The sequence below is a fragment of the Pezoporus flaviventris genome, unplaced genomic scaffold (assembly GCF_033815535.1).
Source record: "Pezoporus flaviventris isolate CSIRO_AGI_PZ_B2104156 unplaced genomic scaffold, CSIRO_AGI_Pfla_v1 ptg000066l, whole genome shotgun sequence".
In the NCBI taxonomy this organism is placed as follows: domain Eukaryota; kingdom Metazoa; phylum Chordata; class Aves; order Psittaciformes; family Psittacidae; genus Pezoporus; species Pezoporus flaviventris.
Window position 1 is genome coordinate 16355851 of NW_026892614.1, and position 27074 is coordinate 16382924.

Sequence of the window (27074 nt, forward strand, 5' to 3'; positions counted from 1 at the left end):
AAGGATTGGCAAATGATTTGTAATCGATAATGCTTTTTGCCAAACACCTCTAAGCAGATTGTGAAACCCATGTTATTTTTTGTGTACATCTTCCTGCAGGAACAGCTTTCTGTAAGTGGCAGTTGCTGGTGTCACACACCCAGAGATTTTTCTCTCCCTGGTGTTGTAGGTCAGGGGATTAAGCAGCGCTTTGGGTAGAATTGTCAAAAAGGACAATGTGCTATAAGGGCAAGTCAGAGAGGCACCGAACCCGTCGTCCTTGGTGGCTCTTTCTCTACAAAGAATTTTGAAGAGGAAAGCAGTAAGTGGAAAATGGTATTGGTCATGGGAAGACTCATGTAAAGTGTCTATCCAGTGTAGTGTGGGACAGATGAAACCAGCAGGATTTCATCCTAGGCAGGAGGGCAGACCTCCCCCTCCTGCCACCCACCATCATTGGTGGCCTCCCCAGCAAAAGGTGCCTGTAGGGTTCCAGGCTGGTTGTGGGGCTGGCCCTAGCCATGCTGAGGACAGAAGTGCCCAGATGGTGACTACCTGTGGTGGTACTGAGCCTCTGGCTGCCCCAGAAGGTGATTTCTCCTGGCAAAAGACAAGTATTAAAAAGTAAGCGTAGGCTCATAATGCAGAAGCTACTGAAGTCAGTTCCTTCACATTTGCTTTTCTATTCCAGTGGAGACTAATAAGCGAGTGCACTCAAAATTTGCATCTTCCTTTTCATTTCCCCTTCCCAAGTTAAACAAGCTGAGAGAGAGGCAGTGCAGAGGCAGATGGGGTCCATGAGGCGGAAGACAAGTGCAAACCAACTTTGGCTGCCCCAGGTGTCCATGGCTTTCAAACAGGTTCTTATGCAGGCTAAGGTAAATCTTGAGAAACCCTCAGTCCCATCAGAAGCTTGCCAGAGAAAGTTTTAAGGAGCAAAAGGAGAGTTGCTAAATTTGATGGCTTGGAGTTCAGCATCACTTGTATTTGTCACTAGGAGCAGAAAGTATATCTTACATGTTCATATTCGTGCAACAATTCGTGCAACCTACACAAACTTCCTCTAGAGCAAGTGTTTCTCAAAGAAACATGACTAATTTACAGTTCGTAAACAAAAACAATTTCATTTTTATTTGATACTTGAAACTGAAATGTAATCTTCAGAAACTGACACCAATTTGCATTTGCATGTATTAGCTTGTACAGAGCTGTAAGTTAAACCCTCACACCTTGTAACACCAAACCTGTACCCAGAACCAAAACTGCACTGCAAGTCATATTAAAAATTATATTTCTTGAAGTAGAAACATCAACTTTTATTCCAGATTAAGTCTGAAGACAGAGGAAAGACCAGCAAAGTATTACACACAAATTTAGAAGATAGCTTCAGGATAATTTTCTTCTAGTAGAACTAAGAAATACTTTGTGCAGCAGTGAGAAGGTAGTATTATATAAAAATATTTGGAAGTTATTCCCGGCAGCAATACTCTGGCTCCACTGAAACCAGTGGCTGAATGGTGTTTAAGTTAACAGAGCTGTGACTTCAGCTCCGCTATCCAGTCACTAGATTATGTGACAAGTCACTTTCCCCTTTGAGTGAATCAACTGTAAATTTGAATCATTATTACAGAGAGCGAGTGTCTCTTCTATAAACTCTCCCTGTACAGCTCCTGTAAGCCATGGTTTCACAACTTAAGGTTCTCACTGGTTTGGCTTGACATCATGCTGAACTGATATGATGTCACTCCATGTACATCAAAGGATGTCTCTAGATCATCGTTACTCGACAAACAGCATACACAGCTAGAAATGCACTGACTCATAGTTTTTAAGTGAGACATAAGGACAATAAATTCAGTGAAATTTAATTTGTATTCCCATATTTAAATCTCAGCCAAAGTTGATGTCATGAGAGCTTCAGAGGAAAGCAGAATTATGGTTTTATTTTTTTAGTCAGAAAATACATAGCTAGTCCATGATTGAGAAGGATTTCTTTTTTTTCTCTCCTTGGAAGGTGCTAGGAATATACTTTTCCCTTTTACCCTTTCCCTTCTGTACTTCATGATTATTAAAACTAAAACAATTCAAAAAGTAAAAATTCATGTCTTAAAACCTTCTCCTTAAGCATTCAGTGTTAAATAAAGTAAGCAGTAACATCCTTCTCTTTGATGTTCAGAGCTAGACAAACAGAAGTGGATAAGCTCTATTTATTTGCATGTATCTTCAGCTGCCTCCACTCCTCTTTCATACCACATTAATACCTGGAAATGCGAACTGCTTTTATTTCAGGGTAGCAGGTGCTTCCTCTGCTGTTGCAGGCTGCACTAGTCTGATCTCTTATGTTTGGTGACACCAGGGTTTATTTCAGGGAGAGCTAATTTGTCCAAGATCATGTAAACAGTCTTCATGGCTTTGTGCTCGTTGCTCCAGGTAATGTTCCCTGCCTCTGTCTGATGTATAATTTAAAGATAAATGTCAAACCCCACCTTTCAAACCAAAATCAGTACTGATAGAAAGAGTTTAGCTGGTGAGCACTATTTCCAATGAGCATCTTACTCATATAGATGAACATATGGTGTAAGCATTAGCTGCCCAAGCCACCTGCACCTCACTCTTTGTGTTCCGTACTGAGGCCCTGCAAGTGGTCAAAATTACGATGGGGAAAATGAGTTATTTGCACTTTCCTCAGTTCCTTTGGTGTACATCCCCTGACATTACCAACGGGTGGGCAGAAGAAGAGGCCATTCTACAGCACTGGGCAGGTAACTGTGCTGGGTGGTACGGAACAGGGCTGTTGAGCTCCAGTGCTGGTTTGGAGGTTCTTTGATAATACTGTCAGAGAAAAAGGATTCATTCAGAAAGGAATCCATAGAAATAGGTCCTATTCAGAGACCCAGTTAGTTTGGATTTGAGTGGAGAAATTCATGATGGTGTATGTTCACTGATCCCCAAACTAGACTAAGCACAGACACAAGTTTGCTGTGTCATCTGCATAGAGGGTAAATATCTTCAGTGTGCAGGTCTCATCATCCCTGGCACTGCAGCAGCTATTCAGACCCCGTCCATCTCTCCACATGCTACTGGAAGAGTCCCTCCACTGCCACAATCTAGCAGGCTGAATAAGCAGCCAGAACGAATTCGGATCATGCTTGAGCAAATTAATTATCTGACTGTCAGGATGTAAGAACTAGAAGGGAGACTCCCTCAGTGGATCAGACTGGGACCACTGAATACTGGGAAAAAAATCTCTGAAGTGTAGGAGGGGCACTTTCCCACTCACCGTAGCTGGAGGATGACAGAGGAGTCAGACTGAGCCAGACCTTCATGCTGTTTCAATGATATGTCAACGTGCCATCTTTTCTTAAAATCTTTCCTGATCAGTATCAGACCCACATTGCCCCAACCCTCAAAATACAGGTGGGCAGAAGAGCAGGGGAATTCCTATTTCTAGGTGTATCTAGAGTGAGAGAAAATAAGTTTTCTCTCCTGCTATGACAGCATTAATAACAAATCAAAAGGGAGAGGGGATTTAACCTTCCATGTTTATTAAGTATCACAGTTGATGTGCAGCATACAGTACAATAACTAACTCTGACAGTGCCCTCTGGCATGTAACCTGGTGCAAGCAGGTAGATACCTCTAGGGAGTCTACTTTGGAGGTTAAAATCAGGCATGGCCCAAGCATATGGAAGTAATAGAGTAAGAAAAGGACAGTGGGAGGAAGCAAGTCTTTTTGCCTCTCTAGAGAGTATGATTAATGGTCCTTTTGGTGGTAGGACTGCTTAAAAGTCTGAGCCTATATAGCTTCTGCCCTCAGAGCATTTTAATCAGGCAGTATCTGATGCTGGAAGATGGTCAGGGCAGGTCACCAACTCACATGCCAAGCTGCAATCCTGATTACAGGTTCCAGTTATCTTTTTTGGCAGCCACTGTGAAGGTGGTGATTAGAGCAGCTTTGGAGGAGACTAGGTTCAGAGGGGTTACAGGGCCATGACTGGAGAATGAGGTTTCTTCTGTGGTGACATGGCCTTTTCTTTAATGTCATTGTGCCTCCTGTATGCATGTGGGGAGAATGGTGGTGTGGCACTCTGACAGGTCCACAGCAGTGAGCAGGGCACATGGCAGGTGGCTTCAATAAAGTGCCTGGCCAAACAGATGTGTCTTTACTTATTCAGAGATTGAAATGATGGGGACAAGAGGGCATGATGCCATTCTGCCAGCCTGTTCTCATGCCTGCATAGTGCAAGTGCAGAGAGGCATTTTGTTAGGCTATCTCACCAAGCTTAATGGGAAATATCCCATGTAGAGTGTTCAGTAATGCCCACCCCTCCAACAAGAATTCCTACCTGTGACCATCACTGATCTATAGCGTAAGAAATGCTCTGCCTTCACACAAATTAGGCATTTTGTGAGAGCATTATGTGTGGATTTTTCCTTGTGAGATAAGGCTAAGATTCTGAGATTCCCTTGGTTTGGTTTTTATCTACAAGGTAGCTTAGGTTCAACAAGCTAGTAAAGCTTGTGTCACTACTGACCTAGGTAAAGCATTAAATTAGCAAGAAATCCAAGTGTCCCTCCACTCCTATTTAAGGTTTTCAGATCAGCTCTTTTGGACTGATTCCTGTGCACCAATTTTTGAAGTACTGCAACAGAATATGTAGTTTAATTACAGCGTGTTCATTACTTGGGTGCCGAGAGTACTCAGCTTCTCAGCAGCTCCGCAACACATGAAAGGCGATGACAGAATCTCACTTGAGATCTCTGGCTTTACCACCTGAAATAGTTGAATAGCAGTCCTTGTAGCTTTCACCTTAAAAGGGTATTGGCATTGTGTTACACAGGGAAAGAAAATTTCAATACTTTCATTATGGAATTAGTAAAATTCTGATTGACTGAAAAATGAATCTGTAAGATCAAGAGCTGATAATGGGGGAACTTGACTCATCCACAATGTCTGAACATTCTGCTAAATGTTTTTGCTATGAAATCTTTAGTGTCAGTTTTGATTAGTTTGAACTCAGCTCACCCCGTAACTCTGTGTCTTACTCTCTTACTCCCTATTCACCTCAACTACAAAAAGTGTTTTTCTTATTGCTGGCAAAAGGTTATTTATCTCTATACATAAAAATACTTTTTTACTGTTTTTAATGAGCCTCTTTATCACTTATTGTTTGGATGGTTTATTTGAAGCTTAAAATGTTTATAGAAAGAAAAATTTATATAAATCACTTCCAGAGAGTGCTGTTCAGTGATATCTCATAAACGCTGCTAGCATCAGCACAATACAGGAAGTTAATTTCCACAAGGTTAACCAGATGAGCTCTGAGACTGGTACATTCTACTTAAATGACAAAGAGTTATGAATTTTATGTAGTTTTTATTTTCACATTAACTTTCTCTTCTGCAAAGCACGATCACTTTCCTATTGTTTGTAATGCTGTAGTCCTTTTAGTTAGGGCAGTTCTCTACAGAGGAAGATGTGATGCCTTCCTGAAGAGCTTACTTTTAGTACACAGACAAGACGGGCAGAAAGAGGGGGCACTAGAGAGATGTGATTTGTCAAAGGCCACACCATGAGCCATCAGCAAAGTGAGAAGCAGAATCCAATTCACTTGAACCTCATTCCAGTACCATACCTAGTGACCATTCTGAATCTTAATATGTCGCTGTTCTTGCTGTTCTTTTTTTGTAGTTCGGGACCGGGTACGATCAAAAATGGAGAGAGATATTTTGGCAGAAGTGAATCATCCTTTCATAGTCAAGCTTCATTATGGTAACTATAATAAAATATAGTTCATGTTCGTTCTTAAATTGGTCTGGGAATTGTGACTAGATGTGTTATAATTTCATACAGATACCCCCTGCCTACTTATGACTGTCTAACAAAGTCATAGAGGCTACCTGTGTGAAATTCTTAATTTTTGCTGAAGAATTTCAGTATAAGTAAGTTTTAGCCATTCCTCCATTAAAATATGTTTGTCATAAAGTCTGATGTGGTAGGTAGTGTTGGTGTGGTAGCTGGCGAGTATACATCTGCCAACCCCCTCACCTGCTGTCAGGTATCTCTTAGAAAGCTAGTGAATCTAAATAAAATCTGGTTTTAATAATCAGCACCAGTCCAAATTTGTGTATATTTGTACATGAATGTGGTGTCTTGCTGGAGTTGCCTCCTTCTGCCTCCTCAGCCTCCCGAGGAGCCCCCTTATTACTGTAAAGGGTCTTCTGAGGACATTTTGGATAGGCCCTCCTCTTGCACAAGGCTGGGAGCTTCTCTCTATGCCTAGCCATTAGCGACTCCTGGTTCCTTGTGCAGTGGAAAGCAATATTAATTCATAGGTGCTTAGCATGGAAATTAATATATAAGTAATGTATTGTCTCTCAACTGATACCATTATTCCCATAGCCTAAGCTTGATTGCTTAGTTCTATACAGAAATTTTCTGCTCCCAAACTGCTGAAATGACAGGGAAGCTAATGTCATGCATGATATGCTGCTAGTCAACACAATTCATATTTTGGAGACCTTTATCATGATTCAAGCTTTCAACCTCTCCATCCTTTTCTAATGCAGCATTTCAAACAGAGGGAAAATTGTATCTAATACTAGATTTCCTGCGGGGAGGGGACCTTTTCACAAGACTCTCCAAAGAGGTAAGCCAGTAGATTTTTAACTTAGAAATGAAAGACTCTCCTGGATTTCCAGAACTTTGGTTAAGTTGATGCAATATATATGTAATAGAATGTTATCATCTTGCATCTTTAAGAGGTTCATAATAATTGTATTTAAATTATGCCATAGGTAATGCAGCAGATAGCATTTAAGCATCACTGTTGCAGAAAACTGTGCTACTAATAAGACATCCCCATAGCGAAATAGCTCCAAACTCATTGCTTGCAAAATATATCTTGCACGTGATGAGAAGCAGTCAGAGAAATCAATCCCCAGTACATTTTGCCCTGGAGATAGGGACAAAACCACTGGAAAAACACAACTGCCAGCAGAAAGGAGAGAAGGCTGTAGGCTAGGGCTGACCTCTCCAGCAAGTATGCTAACAGCAGTGTCAGCCAGTGAGCAGCAGAGGAGCCGTCTCCTGCAGCAGCTGCTGGGAGCAGGTTAGAGGCCACGCACCATGCTGGCTGGGGCTTGAAGGGTGACTGTCACAGCCCTCACCTGCTCTCCTCCTTCATGCCTGAGGACAGCCGCTGCTTCCATCACCTCCCTTGGCTCCCATCCCTTCCTTGTCCTCTGCAGCTCCTGCCTCTGGAGGTGCTGCTGCTGGAGAAGGAGGCAGCCAGAAAACAGTGCAAACTTAAGTCTTGCTAATGCCTTAAGAGAGTGGCAGTGGTAGGGTTTCTAGCTTCATTTAGCACTTGACTGTCATTGTTTGAAGCAGCGCATCCTCCTGCACTTAGCCTCAGAGAGGGCCCTGCAGGCAGTGCAGAAGGCTCCAGGGAGGATGCCTGCCACCCTGGGGCTTGGTTGTGCCCCAGCGTTCTCTGTCTCTAACATGATGTCCCTAGCCCTTGATCTCTTTCTAGGGTGTGGAGGCAGTGGTGCAAGCAACCACCTAACACACAATCTTTACAGATAAGGTAGGGGCCTTTCAAATGCCATCTCAGGGGGCAGCTATGTTAGCTCTCCTTGATCTGTGGAGTTACTGGTGGACTAAAAAAGCTGTGAAACAGTGCTTTTATTCAAAAGTTCCCTGACTTTTTTCCCCCACATCTTATTCCTAGTTTGGTGACATGCTACAGTCTGCTGTGTGCACCACAGCTTGGGGAGGATCCCAAGTATTTGCTTTCAAGGCTTGTTGCTAACGCAATCAGACGTTAGCAACAGGCTTATTACACTGCCAAGTAATTGATACGCAGTACAAGGTATCAGTTGTTTTTTAACAGGAGGAAAAAGATTAATGAACTTGAAAATATCCTTGTGCTGTTTTGTCATGAAATCAGGCTTTGTTAACGAGGCAGCGTGCTGTCTTAGCAAGGGGCTTTCCTGTTTCATGGAAGAAGAGAGAAGTGACTCTTACCTACAAAGGGCAGTTACCCGTTCTGCACAGTCAGGAAACTTAAAAGTGAAAGAGAACAGCTGAGATTTTGTACTCCTTTAAAATTTCACATTTTTCCCAAAGCTTTTCTAATGCAATGCACCAAGTTCTCTTCTTTATACTATGAAGAATGAGTCCTCTTAACTTTACAGTCCTTTTACATCTTTTTTCAGTGATTGCAGCTCATGCTGTGTACCTATACTTTGCAGCTGTTTAGTGTGAAGGTATCACAAGGGAAAAAAATATGGGAAAACTTGGTCTGCTTGAAATTTGTTACTTATGGTGTTGATTTCAGTGGACTTTCAATCAGATCCCATATACTACAGCATTATCTCTCTCCTGCTTTTTTTTTCTGAGACATCTGACTTTACCTAGATGTATCTGTATAGATTAGTTTTCCCCTGATTCTGTTGACTTCACTTCTTGCCTACATTTATGTTGAACCTTATGAACAATTCAAATTTATTTTGATAATTAATGCAGTTTTTACGTTCAGTCCAATTATATTTTTAGTCAGAGGTTTTGCTGTTGTATCCTTTTCCTTTCTAGCCTTTGGAGTGATAGACTTAATTAAATAATGTGACATCTGTTCTCTGAATACTGTCTTTTTGCTCTCAGCCCCCTGCAGCTTCTCAGAGCATTCAAGACCAGATACTTAATTTTAAAAACAAGCTCAGCAACGTCTATTGTAGGTACTTAAATTTACATGACATCTAAATTTGTGTTGAGCTGACTCATTTTACTTCTGTCATACACAGTATTCACACTTGTGTATCCAATATACCAGCTTCTCTTTCTTCATTATTATCGTTGTATGTATTGAAATTTAATTAAAGAGAACATCTGGGATATAATGAAAATTGAACCAAAGGGGTTTCTTGCCATCTGAGTTTTCCTGAGCTTGGTGTTTTCTCAATTACAGAAGTTTCTTACCACCTAAAACAGAGCGTTCAGTGTTAGGAGTATCCATATCTGCTATAGAAAGGAAAGCTGCCCTCAGTTTAGATCTCATCAGATCCTCAATGTTAGACAGCGCAGCCCTGCTTAGGTTATCTGCACTGAGATTCCTTGAACTCTCAATGCATGGGTTTTTAAATCCATTTCTTGAGTCTCTTCATGCTTAGATTTGGAAGCATTTCATTTCCCGAAGGGGTTGCACTGTGTTATTTCATGAGAATTTGGGAGCCAAATGCCAAGATTTTAGCAAATTAAGAGATATGAAAGAAATAAGAGCTGCAATGAATGTATTGAATTTTGCCATTCATTTCCAAAGGCTGCAGCGTTAGAACCATGTTCATATTATTACAACATGGTGTCATGTAAACAGATCAAATAGATGAATGAAAGCAGCATGTTTTAAGGAACAGAGTTACTCGACAGATTACGTTTTGTTTTATATGGAAAATCTGGTAAGAATTGTTAATGTGAGCTCAGACAAATTGTGGAAAATTGAACCTGGTACGATGGTCCTTCCTGCATTCCTGACTTAGATAATTCCTTCTCCATGCTGTTTAATGTAAGCCAGCTCACCACTGTCCGGTAAATAGATGTGTTCTCTTCCTTCTCTCTAGGTGATGTTTACAGAAGAGGATGTCAAGTTCTACTTAGCTGAGCTGGCCTTGGCATTAGACCATCTCCATGGTCTTGGAATTATTTACAGGGATCTAAAACCAGAAAAGTAAGTTAATAAGAAAGAGTGAACCAAAACATACATACGTGGGCTTTTAGGTCGTTTCTGCTCCTTGTCACACGAGTAAGTCAGAAGGTGCCAGAGGCTATGCCTTCCTTCTTATATGTAAGACTTTACTTGAAGACCCTCACCATGAGCAGTAGGGTCTTCCTATCATATTTTTTTAGCATGAGGCAAAATATTTTGACTGTGCTCCAGTATGATTGGACCTCTGTGTGCCTGGCCTTCAGTTTAGTGAATTATCTCAGCGTGGCATTCAGATTTTTGTGCCTTTGACTTCACTGCCACTGTTCTCCATTTGTAGCATTTAATCTGGCCTTCCCCTTGCTTCGGTACAATGCCTCAAAGCAGCTGCGCTTTCAGCTCATACAAAATGTGTCATGGCACCATTCGGTTTTATTGTAGCCATTCCTAAATGAGCATCTCTGAAAATTAGTGTGCATATTAGCTCATGAGGCACGTGATTATTGGGATTTTAAAACCACTTCAGTATTAATATTAATGATCCAAAATATTTTCCCAATAATTCTTCTCCCTTGTATTTGCAGCTGTTTTCTACTCCTAATGTGCTGTTATGGAGCACTTTTCTTTCTCTGATTTATTTGCAGTACATCAGTAGACTAAATGACACTCTCAGTGCTATCACTCGGAGTGACGTGATACTGTTTTTATTTCATGCCGCTTGCCTGGTTCTTTGCCTGCATCTTCTGTGTCAGCTCAAATAAAACAGGCTACAGCATTTCGAAGTTACCAGCCTTTTTAATGTAATGTTTGCTGTCATTTAAAAAAGATGACCACTGGGGGCAGTCTGTTTGGCTGTTGCTTACACTTCCGAAGTTTAACAGCAGAGCAGCCTTTTCCTTCTATGACATGAAATTAAAAAATATGCAGCTCTTTCTTTGCAATGGAGTGCTATTGCTTTCATGCTCATGGATAAAGAGACCAAAAATGATGGAAGGTGGACTTTGTAGGTGAGAATTTGAAGGGGAGGAGATTTTTCTGTAGCACAGTACTATCTGATTTAAACTTTAAATTCAGTTGTATGTTTTGGTTACAAAAATAATAGTAGTAGTACTATATGAATTCATATAGATGTATGTAGCGAGAGTCCTTTGGGCTCAAGACCCTGTCGCAGGTAACTGAAATTCCCAGTCTTGTTTATGCAACCAAAACTGAAAAAGAGAGTCTTTGGCAAATACAGGAAGTCCTCCTGCAGATTGAACAACTGGAGGGAGAAAGTTGACAGTTTGCTGCTAGTATGAAAGGCAGGTAAGGAGCAGTCACACTATAGCTGCCACTGCCACATGCTGCTTCATTGTCTACCAGCAGCTCTTCAGTTTCAACTTCATTCTGAATTGCTGCTTTATTTGGTCAGCGTCAACGAACATGTACGTTATAGAATAATGCTGATTATAGGTTTTGAGCTTCAAACCTTGTTTCTAGTGAGCATTAGTCTGAATCATGCAATACTTTTCTTTCTGGAGTTAGATGAAGCTGTTTTTCAAGCTAACACGTGATACATGAAGCTGCTATTAGAAGGTGTCCAAATAAGAGCCTGTATATTGAACTGTAAGTCACAGTGCTGTTTCATTTATAGGCAAATGCCATAATTTTTTGCTTTAGGAGGAGTTAGAAACCAAGGAGAAAAATAAGTGCATGTCAAAACTTTTCACTGTGTTAGAGATACGGAGAACCTGATTTTTAGCGTTCTTAGAATTGAGTGTCACTTTCTGTTTCAAAGCACATCTTTCACTGACTTCAATTGCAAGTGAGAGCACTTAAAATTTCTTCAGACCAAGCTGCAGTGCCTCAAATCAAGGATCAGTGAATTGAGAAATTAGAGCTCACCCAAGAAAGGAAGGTGACATTGATTTACCATTGTTACACAGAAGCATGTTGAAAAGGAACATACTCTAGGTTTAGAGTTGAAAAGGAATAAATGGAATCCAGCTCTCTGGGCATTTGTGTCTAAGCTGAGAGCAGCTAGCTGTCCCCCTCACTGTGCTACTCTGCTAAAATCCATGGGTATTACCTGTTCTTTCTCTGGAAGAAAACAAAAACTATCATCATGTAACTAAAATACATTTATAAAGTGAGATCACTGTGTGAAGTTAAGGTGGCAGCCCTTGTGCTTGTATCTCCTAACTTTTGAGTGTATGGTTTATGGTGTTTGATGTACAGTTAAATAGATACCAGTGATGCGGTTGAATCTGGATACAATTTTCATAGTATAAAATTAGTTTACATGAATATAGCAGTTGTACAGGAAAGGGAGTGACCCAGACTGGTATACCTCAAGTTTGTACCTGGGGATAAATCAAGTAATCTATTTTACTGAAAACCATATCTTTCAAAAATAGCTTTATAAATGCAAAGTCTGTGTGTAGTCATGCTTAGGACAGCAGGTCAGTAAAAGCAGTTTGAAGATTTCTGGGATGATCCTGAGGCTAAAATGTTGTTACTGTTTTGAAACAAAGAACTGGTTGGCAATGACAGTATCCTGTAAAAGCCTTAAACTGAGCAAATAAAATGGAAAATTCTCACAGTGAGAGGCTATCACTCAATGGGATTACATTTAAGATTTAAAAGTAGTCTACTACTTATGTTTTTTATAATCTCAAAATTTGGTTTAGAGGAAAGATAGCCTGAATCACATTAACAACTTCTATTTTTTCCCTTCTGCAAAATAATATTAGTTTCTTTCAGATTAGTTGATCCTGCAAACCATAGCTAAAGTAATTGTCACAATAGAACTTCTACTACAGGCAGTGTGGGATAAAAAAGAATTGTAAAACAATAAAGATAAAAGGAGAAGACAAAGTGTGATTGGATAATGTTTGTTTCTACAGTCAAAGGAAAACTATTTGTCTGTTGTAATTTGAATGCTTAGACGCAGGTACATTGTTCTTTGCTTCTTAATGTCACTCTAAGCTAATTCAGTGCAACAGTTACCTTCTCACTGCTAGCATATTGTTTTCTTTTATGTGAAATGTAATTTTCAGTTCATAATTGTGGCGTTATATGTGTTGGTAGATGGCAAACATGGAAACACCCAGCTGTTCAAACGGTGCTGCCAGGGGCCACAGGGGAAACTGCAGGCAGCTGAGGGCACTGTGTAAGGGTGGTAAGGGAAAATGAGACAGAGGAGGGATATATGTATATGTGTGTGTGTGTATGTGTGTAGGATAAACACCCTTAGGAAACCAGGACCCATTTATGTTGCTGTTCATGCAAACACTGAGTGTGAGAAAGACTTATATGCTGCTGGCTGACTTAACCTAAGACAGTTATTATCCATCTGATAACTGTGCTGGTATTGCTCCATACCTTCAGTGAGGGTAAGGTATGAACACTCTGATGACGGTAAAGGTATGAAAAGACATGTATTGTATACATAGAAAAGCAGCACGGATTTTCAATAGGAAATCTATATCTTAAGGTCATTTCCAACCCTAACTACTCTATGATTCTATGAAATATAAAACCAATGTTTCTGGGGAAAACCCCACAACCGTTGAATTGCATTGCTATTCATAGGGATTTTCCAGGTGTGGGGCAAAATGTTGGGTTATTTCTGTGAGCTGTACTCTCCCTTGCTGTTTTTCCAAAGTCAGGTCTGTGGAGTTCATACGTTCAAGCTCACCTCCGCACTGGCAGGTGTTCTGTTCTGTGCTTTTCTGGAGCACAAGCCTCTTGCTTACGGATTGCAGTCACAGTAATGAATTTAAACATGCCTGTTATAGGCTACAACTTCAAGAACGCTGGAGAGAAAGAATAGAAGTAAAGATGATTTATCAAAAAGGAATAGCTTTAATTATCCAACACGTAGTAGTGACTCAACTGCTGGCCTTTGATGAATTACACAATAACAGTATGTTCTAAGCACACAAATGAATGACAGAAGATCATCTCTTTTCAAATATGTTTCGGTACAGAGACAGCCTTTCACAAAGTATAGCCCAATGTGTTTGTTTCACTTCTGTCATATTTTCTTCTTGAATAATTGGATTAAAGCGACTCTCTAGGAGAAGGGGAATATAAAAATAGCTGACACCTTGCTAGACCATTTTGAAAAGAGAAATACACTAAATCTAACTAGAACTGAAGAAACACCACCCTCATTACTGTTGGTATTTATAAGCAGAAAAATTACCCCCCCAAAAAATCATAATTTTTTGGTGTCAGTGTTCTCTCTTGTTTCAATAAAAAATGGCAATTTTTGTGAACTACAGTAATTTTTCTCAGAGAAATGTTAGAGTGTCTTTGTGAGAATAAAATACATTGGCAGGTGGCAAATGTGAGAACTCTTGAATTTAGCTTCCAGGCTGAATTTTCATTTATGCTTCCAGGCAGAATAAGTTAGCAGGAGCTAAGATTCATGCAGTTACGCTGTGACTAGTCATTGTACTCTGTGATCACTTTTATTACTTCAGCATGAACCTGACTACCTGTGCAGTTAATTTCAGTTCCAGTGAGTCCAAGCAATTATTTGTGTGCTTACCTTTATTATTATGAGAAGAAGAGAAAACCTGCAACTTCTTCTCCTGCTGGAAGCAGATATTCTGCAGCTGTGTGCTTTGAACACTCTGTTCATTCTGAGCTCAGCTTGCATGCCTGCCCTGAGCATGCTATGGATTAAGGAGTCTCTCCATGCAACTGCTGCAAGCCATGCATGCTTCAGCCATGAGACTAGACAGACCTTTGAGTATCATTTTTCTTTCTAGAGGCATATAATCCACTGAGGGTTTGTTTACACATGCATTTGCGTATTTCCTTATCTGTTTTAAGCATGTTCTATTCATGTTTGTTAACTGCACTCTGTGCCTGCCTAATGAATGAACTTTTTTGCTTTACAGCATTCTTCTTGATGAAGAGGGCCACATTAAGATAACAGGTATGTGAGGAAAAACTTCATGTCTCTAAGATGATTTTTTTTTCTGCAGTATGTTCCATGCATCTTAGTCTTTGCTTGGAAAGAGTTTCCTTACAAGAATTCAGAAGCCAGAAGAGTTTGAGTGTTGGACTTCTCTGGCAATTTGTCAAGCACCCATGCTGCATAGCACATGGAGAATGCAGTGTTTTCTTGGCAAGATTGTACTCTTGAAGTATGCAGGCTTGGCTGCTTACCACTGTGGATGGAAGGATGCTTCAATATGTCTGCTTAGTCTAGATTAAGTTATCTGAATTGTAGCTGTGCAGAGAACACCTGGAAAGGCATCCCATTAGAATTATTATTTCTAATGCTTTGGTTATCTAAGCAAAATCCTTACCAGCATTATCTTCACCAAATCTGAGCTGGGTATCTCTGCTTATTTAAACTCTCTCTTCTTCTTTGGGCCAGAATCTCATTCCGAGCAGAGAAAATGATAAACCTATTTTGAGAATGTATTAAAATGCCACCCAGGCCCTCCGTATCAGCCCAGCTTCAGCACAGACACGTCTGTGCCATTTTTGCACACAGAGAGTGCTTCGTTGGCTACTTGGTGTGATTTGTTTGAACAGTTTAAGTGAGTAAAAGCTTAAATAATCATTCTTATAGACCTGACAAGTCTTTTTTTGTTACAATTTGTTTAGATTTTGGTCTAAGTAAAGAAGCCATCGACCATGACAAGAGAGCATACTCATTCTGTGGGACAATAGAGTACATGGCCCCGGAGGTGGTCAACCGACGAGGACACACACAGAGTGCTGACTGGTGGTCTTTCGGCGTCCTCATGGTAGTGGAAAAGTTGTGTTTATTTGTTGGGGGGGTGGCTGTAAGAGTGATCAGATCCCTCAGATAAAAAGTACTGCTTTCAGCAATTAAGGGTTGATAGAAAAGTAGATGTGTAATGATTGCTTGGTCATTTTTGTTGCACCAGTGATAGCAAACCAGCTGCTCCGGGCAGTAAATAAGGTAGCATTTGGCCCCAGATTGTCTCTCTTCCTTCTTACAGTTGTTTGTCTCAGTTGGTTACCATGAGCCATAAATATTTCTACTGCACAGAAACACGGTAGGGAAAGCTCAGAAGAACACAAGCATTTCAGAACAAACACCCACCGAGTTGCCAACCTGGTTCCTATTAGGAAACAATTTCCCAAGCAGCAATTTTCAGATTTTAGAGAATTTTCAGATGTTAGAGAAACCTAGAAATTTACTCTTTTCTTCTACAAAATATAAATTTAAAGGGCCATATCTTAGACAGCACTCCAAATATTTCACAGGACCTCAGTGATTCTTCTGCCATTCATCTGTCTTCACATCAGCATTGATGACTCTTGCTCCACTAATAAGAGTCAGATAATTTTTGAACTAGTAGTGGGTCTCCTGTAGTCTCATTAGTTGGTGGGAAACTGTGACTGACAAACCTCTCTTTTCTCCTGGTGAGAACAGAAAACAAATACATACAAGCACCATGTCATCCTCCTTTCTTCTTCTGTACTATTTTGCTATGTCTTGATTATGACTAGTTTGGGATGTTTGCTTTTGTCCTCAGTGCATGCTGAGGCTGATTTTAAAACTATGTAGAAACAGACACAATTGTATCGACTGACGCAGAGGAATAGCTAGGAATCCATCTTTTTCTTACATGTCTTTACATTGGATTAACTATACAAAATTTGCATTTTTTCCCCACTGTTGCTTAACCTTTATGAGTCGCAAGCTGTTCTGGAGGTAGTTTAAATGGAATCAGTATGAGACACTGCAAATTCATTCTTTATGCATGAAAACTCGATGAAAATTTAGCTAAAATGCAGTATGAATTTACAAAAAATCAGTCATGCTTGATTAATCTGGTATTTTATTTGATGAGATAGGCATCTTTTACAAAACAAAGTAAATGAAGTGGATCTCTTGTGTCTCTGTTATAGTATAGTATTTGATACAGTTTTGCAGGGGAAATTAATTGATACCTATACCATCTATGAGCACATCACAGGGGAAAGCACCACAAAGAGAAAGGAGCTGCTTCGGCTCCTTCCTGCTTAAGAAGTGAGGCCCTGGAAAACACTTCCTAAGAAGAGTTCAGCAAGAGATACCTTACTACAGTGGAGCTGCTTGGCTAGTAAGAACCCAGTAACATCCTCGTGAGTGCTGTAGTATTGGACACTGGGATGAAGTGTCAGGAAAGTTTTTCAGAGAGGTTTGAGCTCTCCTCAAGCCAGCCATCTAAAATCAGTTGTTTGGCCGCTAACCTGGTTCCTCCTACACCTCTTCAGAGTGTGCTGCCATTGTTGCTGAGGAGGACAAACGGAAGATCAAGAAGTTGGTTTGTGACACAGTGGTTTTTTAAAAGCTATATGACTTCTTTAGAGTTGTTCTGTCAAGCATAGCACTGCCCCTTGAGCTTAGACACCATGCATTTATTACTCTTACAAGGATATTCAGGTAACACAGGTGCTGCTGCTCTCTCTCAAAGTGTACAAGCTGTATGTCTACCCAAATGTTCGATGCAAGGCCACTAACAGGCACTGCCGCTGTGGCTCACATTGCGCCTCACCGCGGCTCCCCTGCAGAACCAGGGTGGAAGCATAAATTAATGTAGCAATGTGCTCTTTGAATACAGCTCCATTTCATGTCATATGGAAGCTATTTTAGGTAGCTATATATTATCCTACATGCCCCAATCCATAGAGTATATTTAATTTTTTTTACCCAAAAGTAGACAACTGGTGTCACCAAAGTAAGGTTATGAAGCAATGTGAAAACTAATGGTCTCCAGTTAATTGATGGTGTATTTGGTGTATAGACTGTTTTTCTTTCACCTGCTAATGATTTCAGCCCTTACCCCCCTGTTTTTTTGCTAGGGTTTCTTTTTCCTCTGTCTCTTTTCACCCCCTCCCACAGGGATATGATGTATCAGAAAAGATAAGAATCCATATAAAAGGAGATGAGTTAGAGTGAAAGCTTTTTAACTGTAAGCGGATGCTTTAAGCCTTTGAATGCTACCAGACATCTTAGAGAAAAATAGCTCTAATAAGTTCAATCTTTTTTTCCTTTTTAACGATTAACTGGTTGGGACAGAAAAGGAGTATTTCCATACACTAAAGTGTGGGAGGATTTTGCAATGCTGTCTTTCACTCTGCTAATTTCTCCTTGTTTTTCTTGGTCTGTCACTTGTATGTTCTATTAGGGAAGCTCTTTTTTTGCCAGTCTGAAAAACTGAAGAGAATTAAATGGTATCCAAATGAATTGTTAGCATTTCTCTCTAAGCAATTTGCAGTATGAAATGTACAAAGAAAATGTATCATTTGGTGAAATATGCATAGATTCAAGGGAAGTGAATGTGATAGTGTAATTTTCATACCTAAAATTTTGATTACAAGAGGGAATGTATTAGATAGTGTTAAAATGGCCTGGAAACTAGACATCAGATCAGAAGAACAACCAAACACTCTCTTGTCCGGTCTGTTGTGTGAAGAGACGTTGATGCTACAGTGTGAAGTTAGGTTGTGCTAGTGGGTCTTTGCCAACCTGCATTAACTAGGGCACAGGCTAAAATCAAAGTAAATGATCTTTGAAGGCAACCTGAAGTGTGGCATTTTGTATTTATTAGTATCAAAGCAAAGTTGTCTGAAAAAGACTAAATTCTGGTCTTGACATATCAATTATGTTATGAATTATTTTATTAATTATTATGCACTAAAACTATTATATACTCTATTCATATACTGGTAGCTTAGTATGTGTCAGTAGATATAGTTATACAAATGTTGAAATTCACCCTTTCCAAGTATCCTAGAAGACAGTACCTGCCTCTCCTTTAAGATGTGGTGATGACTGCTGGGACCCACATAAAATGTTGTGCTGATGATTTTATGTGGTTTGTCAAGACCAGGCAGGTTTCATTTTATACCTTCCTCCATCTTACTCATTGCATTGGAGATTTTGGATAGGAAATATTCTATAAAAGCTTTACATCAAAAGATCTGCATGAATAAGCGATTGACTTAAATTGTCAGAAAGTTGCGTACATGACTAATACCTTTTCAGCTGTGCTGCAAGAGTCTTGATGCCCACACTACCATCTCTGAGCCCACATAAACTGGTCTGCACAATATAAAATGCATATATATACCATAACATGTCTCTTGCAAGACCTCCCAAAGCATTGGTTCTGTAGTTCATCATATTGGGTGATTTACCAGGCCACAGATCTCATGGAAGTTGAGTCTGTTTCAGTTTGGGAAGAAAACACTGTACGCTTTGTGAGCAGAGGGAAATATAATTAAAGAAAAAAGGAGTGTGGTGACTCAGTAGGTAGTCCCAAATAAAAAGAAATCTGTTTATACTTGTCAGCAATGTAGTGAATGTGTAAGTGGTGCCTTTCTTGCTGAATACCGGTACAGAACGCAAGTCAAGGATGGAGGGAAGCACAGCCTTCTAAAATGCTAGCTAATAGAAAGTGGCCCTCCAGAATACCCAGGAAGCAAAATCATTGTGAGGCAAGCAGCAAACAGATGGTTTATACAGATGGGGAAGAGGGGAGGGTGAAAACTGAAGTCTCCCAGCAAAACTATATGGTCTGCTCTAATAACCAAAAATACTACAGTGTTTCTTCACACCTAGGCTCAGCTCCTCTTCAACCTGCTGTGACACATACAACTTGCTGTTAACACCCTTGCACATAAATACAGAGTTCTTTGCATGTTTAGGTTTAGCAAGATTTTTGATTTTTTTGCAAAAATTAGCAGGAAAACAGGTTGTTGTGCAGTAAAGTGGTATCTTTAACTGATGAGATTAACTGTTTTAATTTAATTTTTGTTTCAGTCTTGTTCTTTCATTTTAACCTACAACAGATTTAATCAGGACTGCAACTGAGAAACCAATGCTTTCTTTCAGCTGCTTCTTAGTTGAGTTTCTTGAAGTAAAAAGCTCTGGTACATTTAACTCGTGCAGCTGCCTTTCATTTTACATATTGATGTTAAGTGCATTTCTTCTGAATTAATCTCAACATTAGACCTGTGTAATTGTAGACATGTGGTAACAAAGTGCTAACCATTAAAGCAGCGCAGTAAATATTCTCTGCAACCTCCAGAACCGTCATTTTGCCTGTTCCCTCTTGCAACTTACATTTCTGTTTTCATTCCTTGTTTCTCTTTTGGACACTATCTGAATTTCTTGCCTTCAGTTTTCTTGGCCTCTTGCAGCCACAGTGCATTTACAGGTCTTTCTGTGATACCGTGGTGGGTGAGAACTACAGTCATCTTTTCCCATGTAGTCACTGACCAAACAGTGGCTTATATCTGTATCATCTATATCATCCGCATCAGCACCATCAAGCCCATTTCTGCCAAAATAAATAAGCTGTAGCAGTCATTGCTAGTGCTGTTAAATTAGATCTATTATGACAAAGTAACATGAGCAAGTATAAGTGAACATTGGGTACTTAACCCTGAACGAAAATTCTTAATAAATCATCAGGAGGGGTTGATGCAATACGTACCACTTCTGCTGCTGTCCTGAGAAGCAATGTTCTCTGCTCCTTATCCCCAGTATATCTGAACACTTACAACTAAGTGCAGTTAACCTTAGGACTAAGGTTGTAGTAGGTCAGAATTGCTTTGAAAATGGTGCTTGAGCTCTAGTGTCATTTAGGCAGTTTCTAAAATTCTCCCCCATTATGTTTCTCTCTAGAAGGGGAGCTGATTTCCTCCAGCTGTGCCAGGCAACAATTCTTTGACTCTCCTAGACAAAGCAGGAGTTAACACGTTTGTTTTTTTCCAAATTTTGTTTATACCCGTTAGCCATACACACTTTTAAAAGTGGTTTGCTTTTTTTTTTCTCTTGGTTCTACCATTTGCTTTATTGCCTTAAGGTAATTTGTTATTAATGCAGATTAATTCTTCAATTAGCTTTAGTCAATTAGTTATCTGGCTTCTAAACTTCTGCCTTCATCCCCAGAATAGTGTAACAGTTTCACAGTTACAGGGGTTTTTTATGTTTTCTTGCATTTTTCTTACGGTATGGCTATACTTAATCTGGGAAAAGGGAAGAGTCAGGCTGTGGGGTCATCTGACATAGGTTTTGGTAATGAAAGGATCCTTATTTTGCACAAGCATGCTTCCTGAGAGCAGTGAAGCTACTTACATGATAATGTACAGAAACTACATAAGGATTGCACAGTCTGTCCTGCCTTTAATAGGTATTTAATTACAGCAATGAATATTAATTAGTAGGTACTTATTACAGTAGAAGAGGACCAAAGCCAGAGACATGGACATAAAGTAGCACTTCTCCTTACCCTCAATGGACATTGTCCTCCTTTGTGCCCAGGCTGAATTATGTTCTTGGTGTCTTTGTATCTGGTGAAGGATAACCTTCAACATCACTTAGGGAAGCTGCCACTCATACCAACAGGAAACACTGCAGCAAGAGCTGCGTGAAAGACCTGGTATTGAATCCATATTATGCAAGTTTCTTTGGCTGGGTTTTTTGTTTGTTTGTTTGGGGGGGGGGGGGGGGGGGGGGGAGTTGCTGAGGTTTTTTGTTTGTTTGTTTTGGTTGGTTTGGTTTTGCTGTTACAATCCCTGTCAAATTTACTGAAAGCACTAATCTGTTTCAAAGGAACCGTAACTGATTGATGTTTTCATTTGCGAGTTAGGCAAATAATTGATGATGATTGCTGAGTTTTACTTTAAGATTTGGGTTCAATTAAACACGACACTTGCAAAATCCATCACATACAGCCAAGGGAACCAAAGCAGGAGATTAAAAACCACACTCAGATGCTTTGAGAATTTAGGGTTTGTGCATGTTTCTCCTGCAAAGTACATTACTGTCATCTTTAAGTGGTGCAAATATTCCATCAAAAAAGGTGATGCAACTCAAGCTAAAACGATGGGGAGTGTCATGTTCAACCCATTTGCCTTGCACCATAGTCCATGCCAAACACCTAAGAATAGCCATACTCATTCAGGTTAAGGGTCCCTCCAGCCAAAATATCTCATCTCCAGCACTGGCCATAAAACAGATGCTGGAGGAAACAGCACGTATGACACTTCTTCCAGTACATACCAAAACTTGATCCCAAGTGTCAGTGTAAGCAGTTTGCAACAGCACTTTTGAACAAAAGAGTCATGTTGGTCCTACATGTTCTGCACAATCCAGACTCCCTGTGTCATTCTTTTTCTGAAGTACAGCTAGTTGGACCATTTCTTTTCCTCAAGTTTTTGGTTGTTTTGTAAAGAGAAGGTGGGTGTGGTGTCTATCCGCTATGCAGATCTCCTCAGTGCTCATTTGATTTACGATTTTGTTGTTACTCCACAGTTTGAGATGCTGACAGGATCGTTACCCTTCCAGGGAAAAGACAGAAAGGAGACGATGGCACTCATTCTCAAGTGAGTACCAAAACTGCTTTCATTCTTCTATGAGTTAACTATACTCTCTGGGCAGCCAGTCAGTCCTTAGTATGTGAAGGGTAGAGAATAATAATATGCATAATGCATTTTTCAAAGATGCATAAGGCATGAATTTGGTACAGCGAACACAGTTGATGCCTGCATGTGGCTCTAAAATTGCCTTCAGAAAAATAGTAGGAAGTGAATTACTGAGAAGGTCTTAAAAAAGAACTGTATCTTACTTTCTGTAACAACATCATTATCCACAAGTGGGAACAGTCAGATTTCTGCAGGATATCTTATGTTTTGTTGTTGCCAAATTTCACATCTTTTCCTTTGCAAATTTCCTATTCATTTAATGTTAAGTGCAGACATAAGTATTTAAAGGTTAGCTTTGCTCAGTATTACATATTTTCTCTGTAGCATGAAATCACCAAGGGCAAACTTTTATTCTCTTTCACGAATGTGCGGTTTAATATAATTATTTTCATGAAGTTTTCTTTATTTAAATGCCTCTTGATTCCCAAATTCATTCCAGCAAGCTAAAAAAGTGAAGAAAAAAAAAAAAACTATAGGAAAATGACCTACTTAGGTTGCAGAAGGTATTGTGAGATTCATTAGATCTTTCTCTCGTGAAGCCAGTATTAAAACCGTCTTTAGCTTCAATGGAGCAAGGTCAGGTGCTCACTCTGTATTGCATTATGCTTAGGTAGCCTTTGGTAGCCAGTCATGTGTCTGCCCATCTGACTGCTATAATTCCACTTTTTAAACCACAGTGGGACGGAGAAAATCTTTGAAAAATCTATTTTCTTTTCAAGTGTTGTGTTCTTTCAGAGCCAAGCTGGGAATGCCACAGTTCTTGAGCATAGAAGCCCAGAGCCTGCTGCGAGCCCTCTTCAAAAGGAACCCCTCCAACAGATTAGGTATGCACATACATTAGAATGGGACATTGCTTACATGTGCCCTGCCTTGTCAGGCGGTGGTCATTTCTCTCGGTGCATCTTCCCTGATAGTTATTTTCTTCATTTTGTAGCATTTTGCATTCCTTCCCAGAGCACAGTGACCCTTGAGCTTAGTAAAGAAATTCACAAAGAGCAGAGGCAAACCATTGGAATTTAAAACACTGTATTAGCTTATATTCTGCTTTTTTTGGTAAAGAGGGAGAGTAAACCACCAGCATTTATGAGGGTTTAAGATAACTGTTGCAAATGATAATATAAAGAACTGAGAAACAGGTATCTTTAAAACCTGTACAATTTAGCTGCGAATCTGAGGTAGGGAGCAAAACGCAGTCTCTCCCGTTCTCAAATATGCTTTGATCCTGTCTCATTCTGTTTACTGAGAACATTTGTATAGGCTTTCTGCTTTACTATGCTAAATGTATTATCTTCTTTCTTACTAATGTGCTTTCACCCTTTGTTAATAAGCCTATTCAAATTGTGATAAACTTGAAGTATGTATTGGATCATGTATTTTATGCCATCCATACCTTTGTTTGGGAGTTTTATTAAGAAATCAATTTTATTTGGTGAGGTCATGGGCAATATCAGGTGCATGATTTTCATTGCAAATTTGTTCTTCAGTTTTTACATAGAAAAATAGATACAGTCATATCAAGTGAATCATATGAAAGGTGATAACACTATTATTTTTCATTTAAAAATCGTATCTACTTCTGTGAAAAATTTTGGAGGTTTCTTTTTTCCCTACAGCCTCATATTCTGCATTTCGGATGAATGCAAAGGGAAGCATTTGCTTCTGAAGGAAAGGGATAAACTTTTCCTAAATACCTCTTCATGATTTTTTGTGACCTTAGGAGCAGGAATTGACTTTAGGAGCAGGAATTTAAACCTTCAGCTCCGTAACCTGTAGCACTAGAAGAAAGCTGATGGGTCATATTTAAATATGTGAGTTACTGTTATTGCCATGTATGGGAGTTTTGTCAGCTAATAAATGACTTGCCTTTTAGAGAATGACATAGGCTGGTTAAATACTGAGACTTGTGAAGAGCAGTTTGCTGTTCTATTTTGCAGCTGTTTACTCTTGTAAGGTTATTTCAGATTGGAGACGTAAAGTTAGAAGCAAAAAGCTGTATTGGGAAATGGCTTATTCTGAGATGTGGAAAGAGCAAGAGATGCAAGAGAGGTTTCTCCCTTTCATTCTTGCAGTACCCACGCTCACTTCTCAGGTACTGAAGGCGGTGCTGCTGAAGGTCTGCTGCATGGTGCTTTTGGTCCTGTGTAGCAGTCACAGCATTAACAGCCAGGCAGGCAGCATAGTGTGAGATGCCTGACAGCCCACTTCTGTCACCATCTGCATGAGCAGTGGGTTCTGCAGCTTCTGACAGGCACGCCTGTGTGTGCACACATGTGAAGTATAGACACTGCTCTGTGCCCTTGAGCATCCGCCCTTGCTTCAGGTGGGGCAGCATGTGGGCTGCTTCAGCCCTCTGCTCTGTAAGCGGACATCATTTTAGTGAATGGATGATGTTCTAGAAGCATGGGTGTTTCCTGCGTGGCTGCAGCAATTCAGCTGGAGCCCCTGCCTTACACAGGGGTCAGACTCAGTGACTGAGCTTTTTTCCAAGAGAGCTTGGCTCCTGAGCACAAGGACAGTATGGAGCAGGTTGCTTCTTGTTGTGATTTCCGGGGACAGCAGGAGCTGACAACCCTTGCTCCAAACAGGGACCAGGGGACAACCCAGCCTCCCTCAGGGCTGGTCAGGCATGGAGAGCCAGTTCCTCAGCATACTCCTGTAGCCCCTCTCCTCCTAGGGCAGTGCCCACACAGCTCACACAGGTAATGCCCTCCCATAGGTTTTACTTCTTGAGCTAAATGATAGCTCCTGTAGTGTGATACACTGTACAGATGATAGTAGAAAACAGATTTTCTCAGCAGGTTTCAATTGCTCTCAAGCAATTTGCTTGACATTAGAGAAAACCAGAGTCTTGCAATTTCTAGGTTTAATCTGTGTTACGAAAAATAAGATGCTGCAGCAAATATAAACCTTTTCCCACTCCCTCCCTCTGTTCCTTTCTGCTGTTTCCTCCTTGTCTCTCTCTCTTGGTTTGTTTTTTGTTTGGGTTTTTTTGTGGTTTTATTTTTATTGGTGCTTTTTAATTATTATTGGTATTCTCATTTTGTGGCTTCTCACAAGCTGTTATCCATCCATAAAGGGGCTCCAGTGAAGTCAGTGGGAGTTTCTGGATACCAATCCTTAAACAGAAAGCTTCTCACTAAAATAAGCAAGTTACTTAGTTTTAGCCATGACTATTCCAGCCCCCATATCATCTCCCTTTTAATGGAGAATTGCTGAGGGTCAAGATTTTAAACCTGAGGCTTATTGAAATACTGGGAAGTCTGGGAGAAATGAAGAGATTATTCGTAACACAAACATCCAAGGAAATAAAATCTAAAAACCTAATAAAAAAATTGATCTTAACATTTCAGGAGTAGCAGTGGAAAGCTTCTGAACGCTCTCTCTGTTTAACTGAGAATCAGCACAAGGGATAATGAAAATAGATTTGCTGGTAATGAAAAAAAGCAATGCATAAGTGGTTGGCCTAAATACTGAACAGAAGTCAGTAGAAAAAAAGCACTGCTTGTACTTTGTGGATTTCAGCTTTTTCTGGGAAAGGAATAATAGTCTGAGGTTAAAATAAAATTAGGCTTAGACATCCTGTTTTGAAGAATCTTTGGAAAAATAATGAAGCGTGCTAAAATAAATGAAGTATATTATGGCTCAAACACTTGTTTTCTGCCATTGTTTCAGAAGTTAGCAAATCTGGAAATTGTATTTAGTTCCAAAACATTTTTAGTGCTGGCAAGAGGAAGATCCCGAGTTTCAAAAATCATTTTATTTTGACTACTATCTTGCTTCTTGCCATTTGATTTTGATATCTTAACAAACAGAAGTAAAGATTGATAACGTAGTCTAAAATTTTGCTTTGAAACTTTCTTTTGATGCTTTGGATTATTAGTGGAAAAAATGTTAGAGTTGAAGGGAGATGCTCCGACAAGACAGAGAAGGTATTTGGTAATCCAGTTTACCTGATTCTATTTTTGGACCTGGTGCCCATATTGACAATTTAGAACAAATTTTTAAAGACTGAGAAGTCCTCCTTCCGTTAGCGTCCCTTGTTATAAGCACTATCTGTTCTTTTCTGAATGTATACACTCTGTTGTACAAATAGTCTGTGTAGCACTAGTTTGGTACTATCGCTCTGATTAAGTACAACAAATTTCAGGTTATCAACAAGCTTAATTTTAAATTCTTAAAAGAAACTAACTGGAATATCCAGGCAAGCAAGGAGTAAGCATCTCAGAAAGGAAATTGTATGATGAAGGCATTAGTTTATTACACTGCAGAAACTTAGTCAAGGGACTAATTCTTGCTTGCCCTAAGGCCTGGATCTGCTCAGGTGAATAAATGTAAAGAACATCTCACTAACTCCCTATGCTGCTGAGCAGTAGAAAGGTTCCAGAGACCTTATAATAGAGAAGCTTGGCCAAGAAAGTATAGAGTAAAAGCCAGACAAATAGTTATTATTTCCTTAATCCTTAGTCTCAGAGAAGATGCATACTGCTTTGGCACATAGAAAATATTATTTTTCAATTTTATAAGATGATGAGTTTTAAAAAACAACCTCTGCCACTACAGAGTGACTGCACATCCTTCTTGTAAGCCTTAGGAATGCATTTAAAAAAATCTAGCCCACTAAAATGATTCTGGGGCTGTGGAAAAACAAAATAATTATTATCTAAAGCTAAAAATGTGGAAATGCTTTCTGCTCATTTTGAATAGCAAAAAATTCCAAATTTCATAGGTCTTCCTTTTTCCCATTGATACATTTCAATATATTTCCCCTTCAATATATTTCAATATATTTCCTCTTCAATATATTTCAATATATTTCACATTGTCCATAATGATTCAACAGTCAAAGCCAATGACAAGTAAAACATTCTACTATTAACTGCTTGCAGACATTTTTATTACAGGCGTAAAACAATCTTAGATAATCAAGTTCTCACT

The 27074-nt window shown here is 39.7% G+C and overlaps 1 protein-coding gene across 5 annotated transcripts in view; it reads left to right on the forward strand.

Annotated features, from left to right (window-relative positions):
* Positions 1–27074, forward strand: part of RPS6KA2 (ribosomal protein S6 kinase A2) — a 296264-nt gene that overhangs the window by 222578 nt on the left and 46612 nt on the right. For all 5 annotated transcript variants that reach the window (XM_061471390.1, XM_061471391.1, XM_061471389.1 and 2 more), the window contains exons 4-10: positions 5672–5752; positions 6550–6629; positions 9601–9707; positions 14576–14613; positions 15294–15436; positions 21970–22040; positions 22875–22963. In XM_061471390.1, the coding sequence (XP_061327374.1) occupies positions 5672–5752; positions 6550–6629; positions 9601–9707; positions 14576–14613; positions 15294–15436; positions 21970–22040; positions 22875–22963 (609 nt within the window). The remainder of the gene's footprint in view (positions 1–5671; positions 5753–6549; positions 6630–9600; positions 9708–14575; positions 14614–15293; positions 15437–21969; positions 22041–22874; positions 22964–27074) is intronic.